Source organism: Cygnus atratus, chromosome 2, assembly GCF_013377495.2.
Source record: "Cygnus atratus isolate AKBS03 ecotype Queensland, Australia chromosome 2, CAtr_DNAZoo_HiC_assembly, whole genome shotgun sequence".
Lineage (NCBI taxonomy): Eukaryota > Metazoa > Chordata > Aves > Anseriformes > Anatidae > Cygnus > Cygnus atratus.
In genome coordinates this window covers 115,324,756-115,347,950 of record NC_066363.1, presented here as the reverse complement: position 1 = coordinate 115,347,950, position 23,195 = coordinate 115,324,756, and the positions used below count along the sequence as shown (strand labels likewise).

Sequence of the window (23,195 nt, the reverse complement as noted above, 5' to 3'; positions counted from 1 at the left end):
GTCATAGTACCATAGCTAATTTTGAACTTGCATGTTAAACAAAACAATTCTAGCCAAGTACTTTTTACCTTATCAAAATATAGTCTGTCTTTCTTTCTTTTTCTTTCTTTCTTTCTTTCTCTCTCTCTCTCTCTCTCTTTCTTTCCTTCTCTCTCTCTCTCTCTTTCTTTTTCTTTTTCTTTCTTTTTCTTTCTTTCTTTCTTTTTCTTTCTTTTCCTTCCTTCCTTCCTTCCTTCCTTCCTTCCTTCCTTCCTTCCTTCCTTCCTTTCTTTTCTTCCTTTTTTTTCCTTTTTTGTTTCCTTTTTTTCCTTTTTTTCCCCCCCAAACAAACATTAATGTAAATTCATTGGCTTGGAAGGTAGCTTCTGTAAGATGACATATGTTGTAGTCTCCTCACTGTCACCACTGATCAGGTTACTAACCCCTGATTTATCAAGTAGGACTATAGGGACACCAGTGGCTGGTTTCTGACAAGTAATCTCTTCTTTCAATAGCTTAAGAGTCAGGACCAGGAATATCTGTGCAAAAAACCAATACTAATCACTTTCATTTGCTAGGAAGTTTCACTCAAGTTTGCTCTTTATGCCTGTAACCGTAGTTGCTGATTTTATTTGGCAAAATAAAAAAAAAGTATCAAGTGACACAGTGGCTCTTTTTCACTTGAAATGAGGAAAGTGTACAGGTATAATTGAAAGGCATCAGTTAATTGTCAAGATAACCTTACTGGCAGTAACATTTTTCAATACCACCGCCACATGACAGCAACTGTTCTTCAAATATCAGGTATTTCAAAAACAGGGCATAGTAATTATGAACCATATACATCTTGTAGTAAGCCACCAATTTTGGTCCATCTTATTTTTTAATTCAGAACTACCTTGATTCCCTAGGAGTTCCTATGCCAGTTCCATAACTCAAGCTGTGCTGCGCACAACCTGAGTTTGAGTAAACCTGAGTTGGAACAGCACACACTATTTCAGTATTACAGACAGCTGATATTAGCAAGTGCTAGATGTACAGTTGTCCTGGTTTCAGGTAGGACAGAGTTAATTTTCCTCCTAGTAGCTGGCAGGGTGCTATGTTTTGGATTAGGATGAGAAGAGCGCTGATAACATGCTGATGTTTTAATTGTTGTAGAGCAATGCTTACACCAAGCCAAGGACTTTTCAGCTTCTCGCTCTGTCCTGCTAGCGAGCAGGCTGGGGGTGCAGCAGGAGCTGGGAGGGGACAGACCCAGGACAGCTGACCCAAACTGGCCAAAGGGGTATTCCATACCATCTGACGTCATGCTGAACAATATATAGGGGTGGCTAGCCGGGGTGGGGGGGCCGGCTGCTCGGGGATAGGCTGGGCATCGGTCAGCGGGTGGTGAGCAATTGCATTGTGCATCACTTATTTCGTACACATTATTACTATTAATACTATTATTATTATTATTGTTATTCTTTTCCCTGTCTTAATAAACTGTCTTTATCTCAACTCACAGACTTTTCTCTCCCCCATCCCGGAGAGGGAGGGGGGAGGGTGAGCGAACGGCTGTGTGGTGTTTGACTGCCAGCCGGGCTAAACCACAACAACAGTCATGGCTGTAAACCTGTCCTGCTCACTGATGCTTCATTCAAGGCAGCAAGATTAATGTTAATAGTTGAGAGACTTGCAAACTCATGTGTTCTTGGTAAACCTCATTTCACTAGTTGTAATTTCAGAAACAGAAGTGCTATCGGCAGGGAGTGTCCCATCTAACTCCCATTCCCCATTTCTTTCCAAGGCTTATTCTCATGAGAATTTGCTGTAGCGTTGGTCTCATTAATTTATATAAGCACAGTAAAGAAGCAAATATAGGGCTGACAGAATGAAGTGTCCACTTACAATATTTCTTCATTTTTAATGAAAAGAGGGTATCTTTACCTGAAGGCGTGTATATTATCTAAAGGTACACGTACCATCACAAGTTAATGCCATATCTCCTAAAATAATTGTCTCTTCAAATGTAAGACACTACTGTTGTCTTACTACAGGATGTTTGTTTCCATACACTGATCCATGCAGCTTCAGGAGGTGCACAAAACCAAAAAATACTCCCTGACCATTTTTAGAGGCGGGTTATGTTTATTGAACTAACAGTGGAGTTTAGACTGTTAAGTTCCTGGCAGTAGTGTTGACAGATGGGTCATCTGTGTCTGCTAGATTACTGGATGATTCTAGAAAGTTGTGTCAGTCTTTCCCTGTGTTTCCAAATATGACTGTGAGCTACAAGGACTAGTCTTTGTGCCAGCACAGATGTAATATATATAAGAGCTGTTACTTTTGCTCAGTGAAAGCCTCTTTGCAAATCGGATTCTCATCTGTATGTATCTAGGAATTTTATGCCACGTCAGCCTATCTTTGTTGAGAAGATATAAAACTCCAGAAATTGTTACTAGAACAAGCATACTTTGTGATTTTGTATGATTACAGGCCATCAGCAGCCTGACAGACTTCCTAAAAAGACAGAAAGCATGCAGTTAGTGTACAGCTATCTTTTAGACAAGATGATTGTAATTCCTCTGTTCTGTCTGTGAAATACCTTTTGTAGGCTTGTCTACCACGACTGAGCAGTTGCAAGAGTTTAGGGTACTGCCAGTGACCTTTTCATTTGATGTAACAAATAGGAGGAATTGGTATATTTTTTAACCTGTAAATAAAGTGTTGGAGTAGTATACAATGGAATAAACCAGGGCACACGGTAGAATTTGGTAGTAAGGTATTTTGGTACCCTCTGTGACGGGACCCACTCTTAAAGGAACATAAATAGGAGGTCACAACTGCTGTAACTGTTTCCTGTTGGGTTTAGATTTTCATGTCCTTTCTTTGTTCAAGAAATAATTGAAGCTGATACATGTGATTGTTTTACTTACTGTTTACAGTGCTTAGTAGGCCCTGGTAAAGAACTCCAAAAATAATGGGAGTTGTATTGCTTCCAGTTTCTTTAAATTCTAACATTTCAGAAATTTTATTTCAAAAATAATTGGTGTTCAGTAACTTGAAATGTCTCTTTCAGGCCCGCAAAAGGAGTACTTATTGCCTGCTTTAGAATTTTGCAAGTTTTTAAACCTGCAGCTCAAACACCAACTTTTGCAAAACAGAGCAATCTCACAGTGTATTTTGAGGTAGAGATCAACCTCAGGAAATCATTACGTTGCCTAATATGACTGGTGTTTTTGGTGTCTGCTATCCAGGGAAATCTGAGCTTGCCAGTCAGCTGGAACAGAGACCTTACTGACACATTCTGAGAAAGGAAGGTTATTTAAATGCAATCATTCTGTTTCTTTAAGAGAGATACCATATCACCGGGGATCTCTCGGTCATTGGCCGAACTACGTCAGAATTAAAGAAGGATCATAGCTCTTCCTGTCATATGTTTATATTTTAATATAGGAGCAGGAGGAATCCCAGATCACATGTATTTCCCTTAATGACATCACTACTCAAGAAATTGCAATTATAACACTCAGAAAGTGTCTGTGTACTTGTAATGAGATATACACTGTGTGTCATCAGTAAGGTCTAGTCAGTGCAAGATAAGAAAATGTATTTTTCTTTAAGATGAATAGTTTAGCTATTCAATGTTAGAGAAACAAGTCTCTCTATCTGACTTACTTGCTTCTTTTGTCAGCATGTTTGGTTTCTTTCCTTTTTTGACTCTGACCTTTACTGTGAATTTCTCACAGTAAAGCTCTTATCTTACTTGAGTTCAGGATAATTTTGACACTCTATTCTTTTCACCTTAATATTATTGGTATTTTATGCTAATTAAATTTTATTGTATTTCCTATCAGAATAAAAGGATTCACATATAACATGTTTATGTTTAGTTAACTAAAGCTTAATGTTTTTCATTTCAGAGTCTAGTTTGCAATCTGGAAAGAATAATAGAAAATCTGGAAAGAATATATGAAAATGAAAATCGTAGTCAGAATATTTTAATATACAAACCCTGAGGCGAGATTTCTGTAATATCAATACCTGTCAAAACTGGTGTAACTTCTGGAAATCATCATGTGATTCCCCAGTTAAAGTCACTATGTGTGTAAAAAGGAAGAAGTGTGTGAAGGGTAGGAGTCAATACTTATTTTTGATGGGTATGAGACTGTGAATGCAAGCTTCACAATGTCTTCACAATATTTGGAATTTTAATTTTAGCTTAGATATAGAGAGATGTTCTGATCACATGCTTATTAGCTTCTCTGTGAGTTCCAGTTGAGAGAAATAAGGCAGCAATGACCTTCATTCTATAACTGGTAAAGTTCATTGAAACCTCATATTGATTACAGGAAAGGTCAGATCCTAGGTAAGAGGTATTACTAAAAATGTAGTGTGATTTATTACCATGTATTCAGATACACTGCAAATCTGTTTATTGTTTCTTTTGTCTATTTAATGTTCTGTCAATGTTCTTGTCCAATTACTAGCTGCTGTCAAGAACTGTTAGCAGTGGTTATAGTGATCCATTGCTGAACATGATTTTATCATACAATATCAGAGCAAACAAGGCTACAAATATGTGACTTCACTTTTCATAAAATATATATATATATCCTCTGCGACTTTGGATTTTTGCTTTGTTCCTCCTTCCTATCTCTTTTCTAAAGAAACTTTCTCTATTTTCAGTGTGCTTTCAGACCTCTCCAGGATGTCTTCTGAGTCCCTTTCATTTCTGTGATATACTTTTCTGAAATGGGTTAAAAGCTAATGCAAACAGTATTCCAAATGAAGCCATATCAATGACTTTAAGAGGGATGTCTTGCTCTCATTTTTTATTCTAATGTTTTTCATCCCACTTCTTAATCTAACCCCTTAGCTTCTTTATATTTGTTAAATGTTGAGGAGAGCTTCAGAGTGTTTGTGGAAATGTATGCATGTCTTTCTTAATTTGAAATAATTAATTTAGAATTTTGAGGTGTATGGATTGTTCAGTCTCTCCGGTCTTACGCTTCTTTTGAGTTTGGACACTAAATGCTACATGCTGTTGTGCTCCCCAGTTTAGTTTGTCTTGATTTTTTTCTTAAGTTTCATAGCCCTTTTGGCCCTGCCTATTCTAAATCATGTTACATGCAGACTTTCAATTTTACTGCACCTTGCCCTTTCAGATCATTAGTAAATATACCAAAGCAGCAGATATGGGATGCTGAGATACCATGTTATTGACCTATTCTTTTTGTTCAGTTCTCTTTGGAATTCTCTCACTGCATCACAGCTGTTGGTTTATTCAGTAGTTTTAGGACAGCGTGGCCAGTTTTCAAGTTTTGTTTTGGTAGTCTTGGTGGAAATCAAGACTTTGAGTTTGTTTCATGTTCATGGAAAGAAATTGTGGTGTTTGTCTAGGTTGTCAGATAGTTACTGGTGAATTGTCACTTTTCAGTTTTCTTGTCACAAGCCTTTGTTCTGAGGAGAATTACCATTGCTTTACAGCAAAAAAAATCTCTGTCTGTTTGAAACAATCATAATGAAGTGAAATCCCTGTGATAATGGCAATAGGTAACTAATACCTGAACTTCATCATGTATTGATATGTTGATAGAAATACACCATGTATGTTTTCTGTTTCACATAGTTAAGGGATTTCCTATTTGTGCAACATGGCAATGATGAAGACTGTTGTGCATCTTGCAACCCGTCCTGTTTGTGATACCAGTGATTTTAGGAATATCAGCATTTATAAGAAAAAGTCAAGAATTTTTTTTTCTACCCTTCACTGAGGAAATTAATTTTTTTGTCTACTGTATTATTTTTCCAGCCATTTGCTAGACTTGTAATTAAAACCAGAATGCCAGAATTAATTAAAGAATGGCTTACATTCCAGAAGAAGCAGACCCTTCAGTTGCTGTCTAAGGAGGATTGGAATTGTATAGGTGTGAGAAAGACGAATTTCTGATGGCACAGACTTGAATGACTGCTCTTCAGTTGGTACCCTTTTCTTTATGTTCAATACCATAAGTGAGAGAACGATGAATACTGTATGAAACTCAAAATACTGAGGCTGGGGTACATGACACAGCACAGTCTGTTATTTTTCCACATATTCACTGTGGCTGATAATAGTGTATTTTTCCATGAGATTGTACTCAGAAAAGTTGTGGCTGATAGGCAGTATGAGAAGAAAATTACAGTCTGTCTGTTAAATGTCTGTCATCAGAATAATTCCAAGTATCATTTATATGTGTCTATCATGACTGGTGGGACCTGAAAGAGTAGAGGTGTTTGAAGTGTTAGGTTTCATGCTCGTGATATATATTCTGTGACCTTTGGAATGTGACTTTGCAGAGTAAGTCTTTATCACTGTATAGATATCTTGGAAGCAAATAAAGGAAGTGTATCAAGTAATCTTGTAGGAATGGCTCTTGAATTACTGACTGAAGTCCTGTCGTCATACTGTTTTATTTATTTTTTTTACTGTGTTTAGATATGCAACACATGTTCAAGGTTTTTTGGGGGGTTGTAATGCAGTAGATGTTTGTAAAATACAGCTACTGTTGGCCTTAGTTCTGCTGTGGTGGATTTATTTTGCCATTTAAGGCATGCTTGCTTAAGTCATGTTATTGGTTGAGTTAGTTCTCTGGGGAGCATGGGAGAGACTCTTCCTTCTGAAACAAAAATAGTGGAGAAACATCAGCAGTCATTGTAAAATTTTAACCTGATATCCCTCTATTTCTTTTGCCTTTCACCAAATCCATTCTCTTACAGAGCTGTAGCAAAAGACCTGTGCACAGCCTATAATGAGGCCTAACAGTGTCTCCTGGGAGTGTTTTCCCAACTACTGTTGTAGTTACTACTAACTCTTTCTGTAATTATGGGTAGTTTTCTTTCTGATAAAAGCAATGTGTGCTGATAAATCTGCTATTCAGAGCTGAATTAAGGTCTTTATCCCCTCCTTTGACCTTGTCTACTGTATGCAAGTTTCTTTTTGCATGAAGAACCGGCGTCTTACCTGCATGGTGGCACCAAAGATACTGGTTACAAGATGATACAGAAAAAAATTTTCCTCACAAATGACAATCGTCTACAAAATGACAGTAAACTAGTTTGATTAAGTGAAGATAGCTCTAAATTATATTTAGCCTCTAGTAGAAAAAGAAGTTGACTGCTATTTTGTTTAATAAATATGTTGAGGTATGATGCAAAGTCTTCTACTCAACTACACTGATACCTGTTTAGAGGTCCAATTGGAAGTTGCACTGTTGGCAAACTGTTTAAAGTATAAGTGAACTGGTAGCCTGATTAGTTTTGACTTCTGACTGAAATTGTGTGAACCTGCCAGGGTAGATATTTTGAAAGTCTCTCATGCATACCTGTTCAAGAAATGTAGTAGAGAATCAAAATAAATCTTTACTAATTCAGATCTGCTTTACATTTTCCTTTATAGAGAGGGACTACCTTGGAATATTTCCAAATAGATGGATTCACTTTCTGTGTATTTCTATTAGGAATGAGTTAAAGCATTCTGAATTTATTTGGACCGAATACTGTATGAAGTTAAAAGAAACAGAGGAGAAGATTATAAAGGATGAAAAACACCTTGAGGAGTTAGTGAAGCAAAAAGCAGAAATCCAGGAAGATGCAAAATGTTGGAACAGCAAAGTGAGTCTTGAATATTTATAAACAAGCAAGTAAATGAGTATCTTTTATTGAAAAGTACATGAATGCCTGAATATTTTTGTGTGTTTAAGAGTTACGGTCCTCTGTAAAAGTAAAAATACGAGTATTGATTTAAAAATAAAAAGTGGTAGAATTGTATAAAAATACCTTACTCATTCTTGTGTTGTGATATTAGTTTTCAGGGTTTTTTAGGAAAAGTGTCGTAGTCTTCTTATGTTGCTTTGAGTGACCTGTGTATTTTTAATTGTTGTATGCATATCTACCTAATATTGCTTATCTTCTTAAGTCATCTGGAAGTGTGTATATAGCAATACAACACGATTGTCTTCTTGAATTAGTAGATTTTTTTTGTCCTGAGTTGGCATATCATGCCCTTTTCTACAGCATGCAGAGTGATACCTTCTTTTACTTAAAATTCCTGTTTTCTCCTAGATTTGTTGGGCATTCCTTTTTTAATCTTGTGTTGCTGTACACAGCAGTTTAAAACATGAACTGGAGATCCTTATGATGCTTGACTAGGAGTTTTAAATTAATTTACAGCTCCGTGTCTGGAACCACTAGAGAAAAGGATGAATCAGGCCCAAAGCAATGTTTAGGTGCCTAAAACAGGACTTAGATTCACACAACAGAACTTGTCATTTTTTATACCTATGCGTACATGTACATACATGCAAATGTATAAAGAAAATAACACTAAAATAACAATAATTCTAAAAATAAATATTTGGAGTTTCCCTCAGTGGAGATATTCAAAAGTTGTTTGGCCACGGTCCCGGGCATCCTGCTCTAGGTGGCCCTTCTTGGGCTGAGATGTTCGACTAGATGACCTCCAGAGGTCCCTTCCAACCTTGAACATCCTGTGACTCTGTGAAATTCATTCTCTTGTGCATGCCCAGTACTAATGTGGTTTGTGCATCTAGATAGTGAGGTCCAGAATCTAAGTGGAGTGTATCCTGCATTCCCCAAGAGACTGAAACTGCTAAGCATGACCAAAAAAGGTAGAGATATACAGTCATATTAGACAGCCTTTGCTAGATATGTTCTTTCCTTTTTTTTCCAACGCTCAGCTGTATATTACAGTTTACTTACGGTTACTGGCACTAGCAATTGCTACTGATATGTAGAAAAATGCTGTTTTCGAATCTAACCAGTACTTGTTAGTAAACCTTTTTTTTATTCTCCTGGATTTTTTTTCCATCTTTTTTTTTTTTTCCCCTCGTCTGATACGTTTCTGTGGGTACCAATTGGGTATTAAAACCAAAACAAGGGAGAAGGTGAAATGCGCAACAGGGATAAGGTGGAGCATGGAACTGCTCCTTTTGGTGACCGCTTCTGGATCGATTAGTTTATGCTGAAGATGAGAGTTAGGCTTAGCACACAGCTGAGCTGTTATTGTCAGTTTCATTCAAAAACATGGCTAAATCTTTACAAGTTAATAAACCTTTAAAAGTAATAGAGGATTTTTAGAAAGCTCAAAGTGATTCTTCTGATCATCACGGAAATGTTTGTGGGAGAATGGAATTATTTTGGGAGTGATGAGAAAATACTTGGATTATTTTTAGCAAATTAAATGGTGTTTTAATTGGATCTAAATTGCAACATGCAAACTGTCACATACATCATTATTTTATTATCAAAAAACAAGTTTGAAGACATAATTGGTGATGTAATATTTCTCTGTCTTTTTTCTGTCTTTTTTCCCTTGTCTTGATTAATGCTTTTTTAATATTTATTTGACATACGATCTAGGAGGAGTGGTTTATTATTTAGGAAATGTTATGACTTTTAACAGTATAAGGACAAATCTGAGTATTATTTTTTCCATGTTACCAAGGTTTGTGATAAGACAGGCATCTGTATGTATCAAAACCACCTTTCTCTATCTATACGGGCATAGCTCTTCAAAGATGAGAAAAAAAGCCTCCTCATAAAATTAATCGTATATTTACCTACACCTCCGTTATTCTTTTTTCTTTATTGATGTCCAGCAATTCAACAACAATCTTTTTTTTTTTTTTTTTTTTTTTTTACCCTTTAACTAATGGAAGAGGATTTGGAATTTGAAACTTGGTTGGAGACTTAAGATGCGTTCATTTGGTAGCCTGCCATCAAAATATTTTTCCAGGCACTGAGGGGAACCAATGCCCTCCTAATACAGTAATGCATCAAAATTAATGCTCTCTTGTTGCCACTAGCAGCAGAAAGAGATTGGGCATTGAATAATATAGTAGAAATGTTTGAGGCAGACAATACGTTAACAAATTATAGTATCTTCATACCTGCTTCTTTATAATTCTGTGTATAACAAACAGAACCAACGGAAGTTAAGAGGTAGATGTATATAGGAAATCAGACTTAGGAAATTTTGGATGCTGATATATTTGCAAACCTGCTTTTAATGATCTGTACAGGGAACGTCTGGAAATGTTTTCAAGAAATAAAGGTTTATCCTGAGATACTTCTTGAGAAACAAAGGGATAGAAAAGAATCAGATGCTAAGTATTACTTGGTTGTAGTTGGTGTCCATGTGGCTCATATCTTTGTTGCATCAGTGCAAAGACATAATTTGATGCTAAAAGGCTTCTTAAGAAGTCTTAGGACTTCTTCATCTGAAGGTGTTACTGAATCTACAACAAATTATTTCAAATAAAAGTTAGAGAAAGAGGAGGAAGAGGTTTGTATCTGAGTCCCCTTTGAGTTGGTCTTCTGCCCTTAGTAAATTCTGAAGGACATTGTAAATCCTGTATAAGCAGGAGTCAGATGCTCTTAACAGTTAAAAGAAGCATTTTGTTCTAATTTGCTTTTGTAAAATTTGGTCTACTACTTTTTTTTTTTTCTTGCTACAGCAGGTACAAATAGTAGATTATTCCCTTTGTCACTATGACCACATTGCGTATGCCTGAAGATTTGTAATATCTCTGCTCTGCCATCCTTGCTCTAGACAAAATAAATTTGTTCAGTCTAATCTTACATCTTCTCAAAGACTTTGTTGCCTTATTCTGTTTCTAAGTCATTATATACACTGTATCTTATTTTGCAGAACTGCAAAGTAGCTGTCATTCAACAGATTCTTTTGGACCAACTTGAGAAATGTGAAAAAGGCATAAACTATTTCCTGTATCAAGTGCAAAGATTTAGTGACTTTAATAGTCAAGTTACATATACAGTTATTCCAGATCTTTACTTCTGTTTCCAAGAATGTTAACACTGTCTGGTCTTCTTACATAGATTTAAAAAAAAAAAAAAGTGTAAATTAAGTTTTCATGTTCTTTGCTATGTGGAGCAGTAAACCTACATCAAAATACTTGAAAGTAAACAACTGTGAAGGAGAGATTTTAGTAAGAATTTCCTTTCTTTTTCTCTGGAGTAAGATGAAAAATGGAGAAGGAATTAAGAAAAACTGACTCTGTAGTAATACCTTGTAATATAGTTAAAAAGAGGACAGATATGATAGAATCATAGAATCATAGAATCATTAAGGTTGGAAAAGGCTTCTAAGAAGATCATTTAGTTCAGCCATCCATGTACCACCAATATTGCCCACTAAACTGTGTCCCTAAGTACCTAATCTACCCTTTCCTTAAACACCTCCAGGGATGGTGGTGGCTCCACCACTTCCCTGAGCAACCCATTCCAATGCCTGACTGCTTTTTCTGAGAAGAAATGTCTCCTAATTTCCAACTTAAACCTCCCCTGGTGCAACTTGAGGCCATTCTCTCTAGTCCTGTCGCTGGTTATCTGCTAGAAGAGGCCGACCCCCATCTCCCCACACCTTCCTTTCAGGTATCTGTAGAGAGCCATAAGGTTTCCCCTGAGCCTCCTCTTCTCCAGACTAAACAACCCCAGCTCCCTCAACTGCACTTGTGTCCTTACGGCACTTGTGTTCCAGGCCCTTCACCAGCTTCGTAGCCCTTCTCTGGATATGCTCCAGGGCCTTGATGTTCTTCTTGTACTGAGGGGCCCAAAACTGAACACAGTACTCGAGGTGAGGCCTCACCAGAGCAGAGTACCGGGGAACAATCACCTCCCTGGTCCTGCTGGCTACACTATTCCTGATACAAGCCAGGATGCCGTTGGCCTTCTTGGCCACCTGGGCACACTGCCAGCTCATGTTCAGGTGAGCATCGACCAACACCCCCAGATCCTTTTCCTCTGCACAGCTTTCCAGCCACTCTCCCCAAAGCCTGTAGCAGTGCATGGGATTGTTGTGGCCAAAGTGCAGGACCCGGCACTTAGCCATGTTGAACCTCATCCCATTGGCCCCTGCCCATCGACCCATCCTGCCCAGGTCCCTCTGCAGGGCCTTCCTACCCTCTGACAGACCAACACTTCCCCCCAACTTGGTGTCATCTGCAAACTTACAGAGGGTGCACTCAATTTCCTCATCCAAATCATCAGTAAAGATATTAAAGAGGATGGGCCCCAACACCACTAATTGCCAGCTGGATTTAAATGCATAACTGGATATAACTCGGTATTTCACACATAGTGATAGAAAACTCAGAAGCAGTTATGCAATGAAAAAGAGATGTAACAACTGAACAGTATTCATAATGCTCAAATGCACAGTGACCTTTCCATATAGTGGTTTTATAAGTCTGTATTTGTTGTCTGTATTGACAACATACACCTTCATACCTTAGATCTCCTTTAGAAAGCCACATAGCACGTAAAAGATCAAGCAACAGTTCTGTGTTATGCTCCAGAAACTGCAATTAAGCATATTACTCTCATGGTCATCTTTCACAGATATCCCTAGTCAGGTCTTTCTAGATTTCTGCTTTTAATTTGTGAGAAGCTCACAGACTTGCCTTTTTTTTGCAAACTACCTAACCTGCTTAAGCGACAGACAAATGAAAAATGAATAAATTTAGGAGACGGAGGTCCTTATAAGTTTTTTGTTTGTTTGTTTGTTTTTGGGTTATGCTGTGTATTAAAAAGACTGCTTTATTTTTGAAAGTACTAGAAAAGTTGTGTTAGAAGGGATTTCAAGAGACTATCTAACATACCTTGCACAGTGTGGTAGTATTTAATGTCATTCTTGTCGAAATATTTGCTCTAAAAACATATGAAAAGGGGGAAAACATTTCTAAATCACCCTTTCTAAATACTAGCAATTTAAAAAGTGGGACATTTTGCTCATAATCTTTTTTTTTCCCCTGTAAATGTAACCAGTTTCTCTTTATTATTCCCCCAGTGCCCTGAAGTACAGTTGATTTCTGTATCTTTTTTAGAATATTTTACATATTAAAAGACATTGCTTTTTGATCTGCTTTTTCTAGATTGCTAAAGGTGCTTCTTTTCAGTCTTTCCAAATAGATCATGTTTTCTAATCCTAACCATTCTTCTTTCTCTGTGGACTTTCATAGTATATTTATATCTTAAATTACAGAGCCCTGAAATGTACATACTACTTCAGTTGAGGACTTGCTACACCTCAAGCTTTAATGAAGTAATTATTATTGATTTTTATAAATATTTAATAGATCTTTTTTGTCCTAGAGCATTATATGATTATTTTTGATTTAATCAACAAGTATTTGCAACTGTCTCTCTTGTAAAACTGGTCTTTCTACAGTTATTTTCTGTTTTGAATTTGTGTATCACATACTTCCTGATAGCAGCACTTTGTGTTTGTTTGGATTTAATTTCATCCTGTTGATTATGTACCAGTTTCTAGTTTATCGTATTCCAGTTAGACCCATATCTCTTTAGAGATTGTATAGGTAAGCTCTGTCAGGATAGCTATGTTACTTCAGTCTCTGCAGAGGAACGAGACAGGAAGAAAGCACAGTTCATTAAGCTCAGTGTGAGCAGGTATGCCTTTACCTACTTAAATCCACTTTAAATGTTTTCCTTATCCTGTAGATGCTTGGTTCCCTGACTTCCTCATTTTCCATTAGTTCTGTTGGTTGGTCCATCACTGAATCTCTGTATTAATCTCTGTATTAGTTCGATAGATATTTTGGGATATTAAGGAAAATCTTGAGGCTGAGAGGAATTAAAGGTATTCTGTTCAATTACACACCATATGTCATGTATGAATTAGCAGACTGTGAGTGTGTGCTTACTGATACCATGAAGTCTAAAGATTCTGCTTGGATACATAACAATGGGAATGTGCATATAAATATCTCCAGTTACTCTTTAATAGCCTTCCTTTTAAATTTTAATGTAAGATATATTGTTCATTTTTTACAAAGAAATGTAGGAGATGTTTGTATTACTTAATTACTTGTTTAAAATATATTCTAGGTAGAAGACATGAATAACAAAGTAGCTGCCCAAGCTGATGAGAGCATAAAAATATCAGATGCTTCTTCTGAAATGGTTAAAGCTATGGAAGAATTAGTAAGTTCTTTATTATTTTTATATATATTATTTTTGTGTACTTGCATTTTCTGTGTTGATCTGACTTATTTTGACTTGTGTTAAAGATGTTTTAATGTTTTAATGATCCTTAGAAATCCACCAGAGAAAGTGATCTACAGAATATAAAGCAAAAGCTTCTCAAAACTGATGAAGCACTGGATGCTTTGAAATGTGAAAATGAAGGACTTGAGGGAGAAAATGAAGAGCTTTTGCAAGAATTCAGAGATAGGTAATACTAACAATATAAACATAAACATAGAAAAGAAACATTATTTTTTCACTGAAAGCATGCCTATAAAACAGAACCTTGCTTTTATTTTAAGTCTGTCTATAACTAATATTTCAGTAATTTCAAGTCTCTTTAGGCTGAAATCTATCATTGAGATTTTTTGACCTTGACTTGAAAGAAAAAAAGCTTTTTTTTTTTTTTTTTCTGCCAAAGACTATATACATAGTTTGACAATTAAAATGAAACAAGGAAGATTCTGAATTCTCTTTGTTAGCAAAAAGCTCAGTCTTAAAAACATTTTGGCAAAGCTTTTATAGATTTTATTTGTATTTCTTTTTATTTATGATGTTTATAAAATAGAATCTGAAATACTACATTTCTCTACTTTCTTTGAGTTCTTGTTAGACATTATGCACATATTTTTTTAGCTCCTCAGTTTCTTGATTCCAAATAGCTGTACTTTAAACTATATTGTGCTTAATATTCCCAGTGCATTAATAACATAACCGAAAATAAAACCAATTTTCAGTTCCTACTTCATCTGGACACCAGGTGTATGCTGTTTTTAGGTATCTGACACATTGCTATTTATCCCCCTGGTAATTTTGAATCTTGTTATCTAGTTTCAGCAAAGTCAGCTGAAAAGAAAAATTCTTGAAAATAATTACATTCTCACAAGTTTTGTAAAAATTGATAACTGAGTTGAATACAGACATCCTGTCAGCATGAAAACATTCCTTACTAGACCCCGACAATTCTATACAAGAGATGTAGGAAAAAGGCGAGGCAGGGTATAAACACAAAGATGAAAGAGAGAAGGAGGTATGTGCACGTCCCTATTAATGCTCCCAAGTTGGAGCTCACACCTTACACAATCAAGCAAATCAACCATGGGACTCAAATGGGTATGAAACCAAGCTTCAGTAGAGTTCTGATATTCACAGAACTACTACTGGGATTGTAAGAACATTTTAGAATTAAAAGTTCGTTATGTACCTTTACAAATTTATTATTTTCAACTGCATTGACTAATCTTTTTTGAGCACTATCTTTTTCATATATAATTAATATTGTTGTGAGTGTGTCATGATTATTGTGTCCTTCCACATGTTCAGGAGTTCAAGAAATGCATGCTAAAGTTTGGATCACAGACCCAGACAGTGCATATTACAAGTTCCTAGTAATGAAGCTCTCCAGAAACTCAGTCTATTTATTTCTTCAATGGATGATCTGAAGACATTCTGAAGGGAAAATACCTTTCTAGACAGCTGTTTAGTTTAGTCCTAGGAACCAATGAGAGGAAGCTGACTATATTATTCAATTTTAAATATTTTTTAAAGAAAAGTGTTAATTCACATGAAAAAAAAAACACTTTTAAAATGTATCTTGCTGTAGTGGAAGAACATGATTCTTAGTCAGCCTAACACAATCCCCAATGTACATTGCTTTCCTATGATTAGTTAACTCTTAAAAGGATTTTCTGGAATGCTTTTTTATAGAACCCTTGCATATTCTCAATCCTACTTTCAAGACCAGTAACCTTGCATGAAAAGTGTTAATTCTTAGGGAAAAAAGAGTTGCTAATCCTTACTAAAATTTCAGAGAAGTTACATTCCCCTTATTCTACTGAATACAAGCACAACAGAAAGGAATAGTGTTGTTAGTATGGATTTTTATTTGGGTAATACAGAAATTGAAAATCTTCTTTTATCTTCTTGGAGTTCTTGGCTAAATAAGGTGTGTTTTAACTAAAGGCTATAAATAACTATAGTTCTCTTGGTTGTTTTGCCATTAAGTGTCATGAAGGAAATAGGATGTGTATTCTCAAAAACCTTTAAATTCTCTCATCTGCTATTAATCTCTTGCATTATATTGGAAATATTTTGCATGTCGGATCATTAGTGTGATAGTCTGAGCATTTTGTAGCCTCCCACAAACATTCTCAATATAATTGTGCTTTGTTTTTCACATTCCTTTCTGAATATACTGTGATTTTTGTATGTTCTTTTGCGTTAGGGTAGAATTGCTCCATTTTACGAAGTTGCTATCGAATTTCTGAAGAAATTAGGGAAGGTGTTTCTGTTAGTAAGGATCTTGTTTCATAGAGAAGATTAAACTTGTTGCTCATGAATTTGATGGGGACACTCTTTAATCCATTTCTGATGTGTTTGCTAATAGCTTTACCTAGATCCTTGGGAAGGTGATGGAGCAGCTAATCCTGGAAACCATTTTCCAGGCACATTTCACAAAGACAAGAACATCACAGAATCATCAAATCATTTAGGTTGGAAAAGATCTTAAAGAACAAGTCCAAACATCAACCAGACCTACCATGTCCTATCACTAAACCATGTCCCTTAATGCTATGTCTACATGTCTCTTGTATACCTCCAGGGCATCAGTAGTCAGAATATATTCACCAAAGGGAAGTCATGTTTGACAAACATGATAAACTATGATGAAACGACCAGCCTGGAGATGAGGGGAGAGCCATGGATATTGTCTTCCTAGACATCAGTAAGGCTCTTGACACTGCCTCTCATAATACTCCCATAGAAAAGCTGTTGATGTATGGGCTGGGTGGACAGACTGTGAGGTGAACTGAAAACTGGTTGAATAGCCAGGCACAGAGGGTGGTGATCAGTGGCATGAAGTCTAGCTGGACACCAGTAATAAGCAGTGTAGCTCAGGGGTCAGTACTGGGTCCAGTCCTGTTTAACATCTTCATTAGTGAGCTGGATGATGGGGCAGAGTTTACTGTCAGCAAGACTCCAGATGATACAAAACTGAGAGAACACACCACCAGAGGGTTGTGCTGCTATCTAGAGGGACATGGATAGTCTGGAGAAATGGTTTGACAGGAACATCATGAGGTTCAAGGGGAAGCTGAAAATTCTGCGCATGGGAAGGAACAACCCGAGGCACCAGAACATGCAGGGGGTCACCCAGCTGGAAAGCAGCTTTGCTGGTGAGGATTCCTGGTGGATGCTAAGTTCAACATGAACTAACAATGTCTCCTATGATCTTTGTCCTTCTCATAATTTCTTTGTGCTGTTTCTCTGTGCATTCCAGTATATTCATATTCAACCTTTATATTTTCAATAGGAAAAAGAAAGAGGGGGGATATGTGCTTGCCTTACCTCACTTTAATTGTTCTGTATAATCTTAGAGAAGGGAAGATTTAAGTAGCTTTTATCTTAGTAAAACTAGAGCAGGTAGAAGCCAATATGCCCAAGCCATGAAGAAGGCTAATGGCATCCTGAGCTGCGTTAGGAGTGTTGCCAGCAGGTTGAGGGAGGTAATCAATCCCCAAAGCTCAGTGCCAGTGAGGCCACACCTGGTGTGCTGGGTCCAGTTCTAGGCCCCCCAGTACAAGAAAGACCTGGACATACTGGGGAGAGACCAATGTACAGCCATGAAGATGAGGAAAGCACTGGAGAACCTCTCCTATGATGAAGGGCTGAGAGAGCTGGGGCTATTCAGCCTGAAGAAGAGAAGGCCCGTGGTGGATCTTGTTAAAGTATATGAATAAATGATGGGAAGGCGCAATGAGAACGTAGCCAGGCTCTTTTCAGTGCTGACCAGTGCCAAGACACAAGGCCATGGGCAAAAATGAAAACACAGCAGGTTCCCTCTGAATATCAGGAAACACTTTTTGACTGTGTGGGTAACTGAGTACTGGTACAGGTTGCCCAGAGAGGCTGTGAATCTCCCTCCTTGGAGATCTTCAAAAGCCACCTGGACATGGGCCTGGGCACCCTGCTTTGGGTGGCCCTGCCTGAGCAGGGAGTCAGAGCAGGTGATCTCCAGAGGTCACTTCCAACCTTAAGCATTCTGTGATTTTCTGATGAAGGTTAACAATATGGATGTGTAGGAAAACAATAAAAAATGGGTAGTTATAATTCTTTGATATGAATGAGCAATCAGGGCTTACACTCATGAATAAAGAAGGCTTAAAGTTTTGAGGAAGAGCTTCATGTGTTCAGCATCAAATAAAAGGGTGTAAAATACTGCTTTTGGTTTTGATTTTCAATTATTTTTGTTTTACAATTTGATACTGGGTTTTCCTTTTAGTTACCTTACTTTATAAAAGGTTATGTAAGATAATGTCTGTTTTATTTTAACAGTTCAAGAAAAAAGAAGACATATCAGTCAGAAGTCCAAACTGTCTGCAAACACATACAGAAGACTGAAGAACAAATAGAAAGACTAAATGAAGAGCTCTGTAAAACTGAACTGTCTTACAGTGAAAAAAAAGCAAAGTATGAGGAAATCCAAACAGAAATAACTGCAGAAAAAATCTCCTACAAGGTTGTGATTTCTTTTTTTTAATTTAAATTCATTTTTAGATTGGAAAAATAGAAAAAAAAATCTTTGTAACAGAGAATTATTGGGCAAGCAACCTAATATTAAGCAAATAATAATGTAAAATTTCTGGGTTTTACCATGTACTTTAAAACACTTGAAAATGTGGGAAATAATAGTCTCTGGAAAAGAAAATAAATTGGTTACTAAATGGTCATGGGTAATGATGGCTAAAAATTAAAGTTGACAAATATTAAAGACTACTAAGATTTTGTTAGTGATTCAACATGAATAATAACAAATAACCATATTATTCTTTTGTAACTACATGATTAGAAGGATTTTTAAGTCAATACAATTTTATTCGTTAGTAAATGCAAACATTGCAAATGAAAATATTTAATTATCATTTGGATGTCATTAGTTATCTAGAACTGAAATTGAAATTCATCCTTATGAAATTCATCCACAAGCCTTGACACGATTGTGAAGGCTTACAAGACTGAGAAGTGTTTTCTGTTTTTTCACATTACATAATTCCTAATAAATAACATTGTACATACCATAGTGTTATTGAAAAGTGTAAAATTCAGCATTCAGAAGTACAGAAAAGAAATAATCAGGGGAATTTTCAAGAGTCTTTTTATGCCAGGGTGTTTCATATATTCCTCATTAGCGTTCTACTGTATGTATAGTATAGATTGCCTGGAAGAAAAGACCGTAACAGTTTTATTTTCTCTAATAATTTTAAGATTTCCTAACTTTTAATCAGTAAAATTAAGGACATCATAGTATTTTCCAGTTTATAGTATGCATTGGCATACTAGGCACTCCACGTTTTTCCTGCCTTCCTCTTCACCTAAGTTCTTGCCAAAGGTAACAGGACATCCAAGTACCAGACTGTACTTCAAAAAAGAAAAGAGGAATTGTTGAATGTGATTTAAAACAGAATCAGTTAAAAGGCTTATAGAGCCAAAGTGAAAAAAATGTGAAACATAGTCTAGAGAACCTCAGAGCTGTTAAGGCCTTGCACTGTGCCAGGTTGTCTTCTCTTGGATTAAATGTATACTGCAGGCAATACCTGAATTTGCACCATGTAGTTTTGTCCTATAAATTGTCTTTTTGGTATATTATACTGTTCTGTGGCCATATGTTTTAATGCTAAATTTGCTCTGTGTTGTTTGTATATAAATTTCACAAGCACCATTTTCTCTACATTCTCAGTGCTGTGTGTTGAATTTTTTACATAATTGGATGTTCAACTGCACAGGCAGGGGAGTCTATTTTGCTTCTTCTTTCTTCTTATTTTATTTTTCTAATGGTTATTTAGGGAATGATAAAAATTAGTCTAAGAAATCAGCACTTTAGAAGGGTTTCAGGCAAAGCCCCTGTTTATTTGCTGCCCTGTGTCTTTTTTGTCTTAATTTGTCTTATCATTTGGCTATTATTTTCAGTTACATTTTTATTTTTTTTAAATCCATGATATTTTGTGATAAAGTCTTCAACAGCTTTGTCAAATGTTGTGTGATGAATTAATTTTTTTTCTTTTTTTTTTCTGCCTTGGATATCCTATCTGTGTAAGGCCGTGGTTCTTATTTTCAAAGAAGTAATGGTCAGTCATTGCATATTTACTTTCTACTTGTCACACATTACTTTTATTATTTTATTGCTCTTTTTCAGGCTGAAAACTCCTGATCCATTAACTTGTTTCATGAATGAAAACTGCCCCATATCTGTCATCATTCTATTTGCTCTGTACCTTTTCCAGTTCTATTATTATGGGGGAAGAAAGCAGGACTGGAACTGCATAGAATAAGTAGACACACAATGGCATATACAGTGGTATAAAGATGATCCCTGTTTTGTTGTCTTTCCTTTTATTAATAGTTCTTAACATTACATTTATTCTTTTAAATGCAGTGGAGAATTTTATTCACAGTGTCATGGAACCGTCTGTTTTACTTTCATGATTTTTTTCCTGTTTGATTACCAGCGACCTCAGAATCCAGTCTTATATATAAAAAAATAATACTCTGACCTAATGTACAAATCTACATTTACCTTCATTGAATTTTGTCTACTGTAAACAAAATCCAGATGGTTTTACTAAGTCATTCCGCAAAATAACCTATTTTCCTTATTGTGTCTGAATAAATTGGAAACCACAGGATCCTGCATGGATACTTGCAGGACCCAAGTGTAGCTCTGATACTGTGAAAACTGATGATTTATTTCTACTGTATGTCTTCTATCTTTGAATGCTTTATATAGTCATGTGAGGACTGATTTCTTATGGAGTCATTCATATAATACTTTATGAAATACCAGTTAGGAGTCCAAGTAGACAGTATCACCAGACGCTCTTTTCCACATACTTGTTACATCCTTCGGAAAATTGATGACTTTGTGGCACCACTTCCCAGTCATGCTGATTCCTCTCCTGCATTAAATTCTCCATTTATTTTTTCATAATAATACATGTTATCAGTTTGCCTATTAGGGCTTTAAATGTTTTATTTGATTTGGGATTTGGGCTATTTTTCCTATCATATTTTGAATGCTTCATGTTCAAATCTGTCTGTCAGTGCTTTTGATCACCTGTTGGTTTTATATTGTCTCTAGCAGCCTTCCTACTCAGATGTGTTTGGAAAAAGACTCGTTACTAGTTCTAATGTTCTTTGTAGGTTTTCTAAAAACTCTTAGTTGTGCAACATTATTTTTAGATTTAAATTGGCAAAGCTCAGGATCTTTTCTGTTTTCCTTCTTTTAGACATAATTTCAAATTTTGGAAGATACAGTCAGGCTGCTAATAGCTTCTCTTCTGTTTGGTGGTGTTTATTTTCTTTCCAATATTTCCAGAATGTTGTTCCTTAATGTCCCTTCTCAAGTCATAAATAGTGTTGGTATCCTGGGCAAGTAGTCAGTGAGAAATTTATCTCAATGTTATACATTTATGGTAAGAGAATTTCATTTTGTATGTGTTGTCATGACTTAACTTCTACATTAAGCCATTGCTAATGGTCCCATCTCCACTGATAAGATAGCTTTCCAGCACCACTCATGTAGATTCAGTACCCTTGTTGTTGAATACCTCCATTACTAACAGTTATAGAATGATCATTCTCTTATCAGCTTTAATGTTGCTATAGTTAGTCTCAGTTACTGTAACTTAGCAAAAGCACTGTGGTTATAATAATTTAAAAGCATACATATACACATGAAGACACACACAGGGAAGGTGGCCAGTTGCAAGAGTTAAATGCAAGCTAAAAGTTGCTAGTTTAGTGAGAATAGAGTGCACAGAAGCTAAGATACCTCTCTGTCTAAGAAACAGTTGAACAGTGATGAATTTTGAATATGGTCATATAAACAAAGGTGCAATTTATATTTATATAATTTGACTGCCTGGTCTCTGCTGATATTTTGTTAGACCAATCACCCCTTGGTGTGTCTGATAAAAGTGTCTGTCTGTAACCACCAGTTAATCTGTTTCCATGGGCTACTGAACAGACTGAAGAATATATTCACACAATTACCAAGTGTTATTATTAGTCATTTAAATGATGCTGGGTTTTGGAGCTACACTCCACCTAGTAGACTAAGTAGATTTAGATTGAGATAACCTATAAGCATATGTGAGGGGAAATGTAGGGCCATGGGTACAGGTTGTTGCTCAGAGTTTTCCGTGGAGCAAATGTATGAACTTTCATCTGGAGAAAAAAAGCTTCTACTCATTGATTACAGGATTTCCTTGCAATTGCGCTTTCCACATGAACACTGGTATCCCTGTCTTCAATACCCTTGAAGTTTCTAATAATCTTTGGGATTTGGGGTTTGAGAATAAATGGGGTTGTTTGTCACCTGCTTCTGTATTTTGCTATTTATGTGGCATCTAGGAAATGCTTATGACTTGCTTATGCAAGAACCTCCCTCTCTGAGTATAGATGGCATATGCACTTCTGTAATGCAGACACGGATGTGAATAAAACATCTTCAAGAAGTACATTTCAATAGATGTGATTGAGTCTGTTTCTTACTTCACTATTGGCCATGTTGCACCTAGTTTTGCTTAAGTAATCAGTTTTTCAGTCCCTTAATTCATTTAAAAAAGAAAACAGAAAGCCCTAATTAGAATTTGACTTAGATTGTAATCGGGTATAGTTATGATCGTCTGCTAATCTGACACATTAAACTAGAGGTTTTCAATGTGCAATCTATAATAATTTTCTATATAACTGTAATCCTAGAAGTGGTGTGAGTAGGATGCTCATATAAGAAAGGGCTAAAACATGTTCAGATTTTTAGTAGAAATTACAAAAAAAAAAAAAAAAAAAAGTTCCATCATATAAAATACAGAAGGCACTGAGATATTTTTAAATTTTAACATTCGATATTCAATAGCCATTTAGGTAAGCCAACTCATTCAGCTCCTTCACACATTTAATTATCTTAAGGTACCAAAATTAAATTACATTATTTTTATATTTATTCAAATTAAGAAAATATTGTTGCTTTTTGTATAGTATAATCTATATTTATTTACCTATTGTGCATGAGTTGGTGTTGTAATTTCCTTTTTTATATAATTTTATGATACTTGAGAGAAAATTTAAAAGTTGTAGTCATCCTTACTGTGATGTTAGTGTTAAATTTT

The 23,195-nt window shown here is 36.0% G+C and overlaps 1 protein-coding gene across 1 annotated transcript in view; it reads left to right on the top strand.

The window, feature by feature from the left end:
* The window catches only part of CCDC178 (coiled-coil domain containing 178), a 181,162-nt gene that overhangs the window by 24,050 nt on the left and 133,917 nt on the right, over positions 1-23,195 (top strand). The window contains exons 9-12 of the mRNA XM_050709125.1: positions 7,464-7,617; positions 13,891-13,986; positions 14,100-14,236; positions 18,364-18,547. Of these exons, the coding sequence (XP_050565082.1) occupies positions 7,464-7,617; positions 13,891-13,986; positions 14,100-14,236; positions 18,364-18,547 (571 nt within the window). The remainder of the gene's footprint in view (positions 1-7,463; positions 7,618-13,890; positions 13,987-14,099; positions 14,237-18,363; positions 18,548-23,195) is intronic.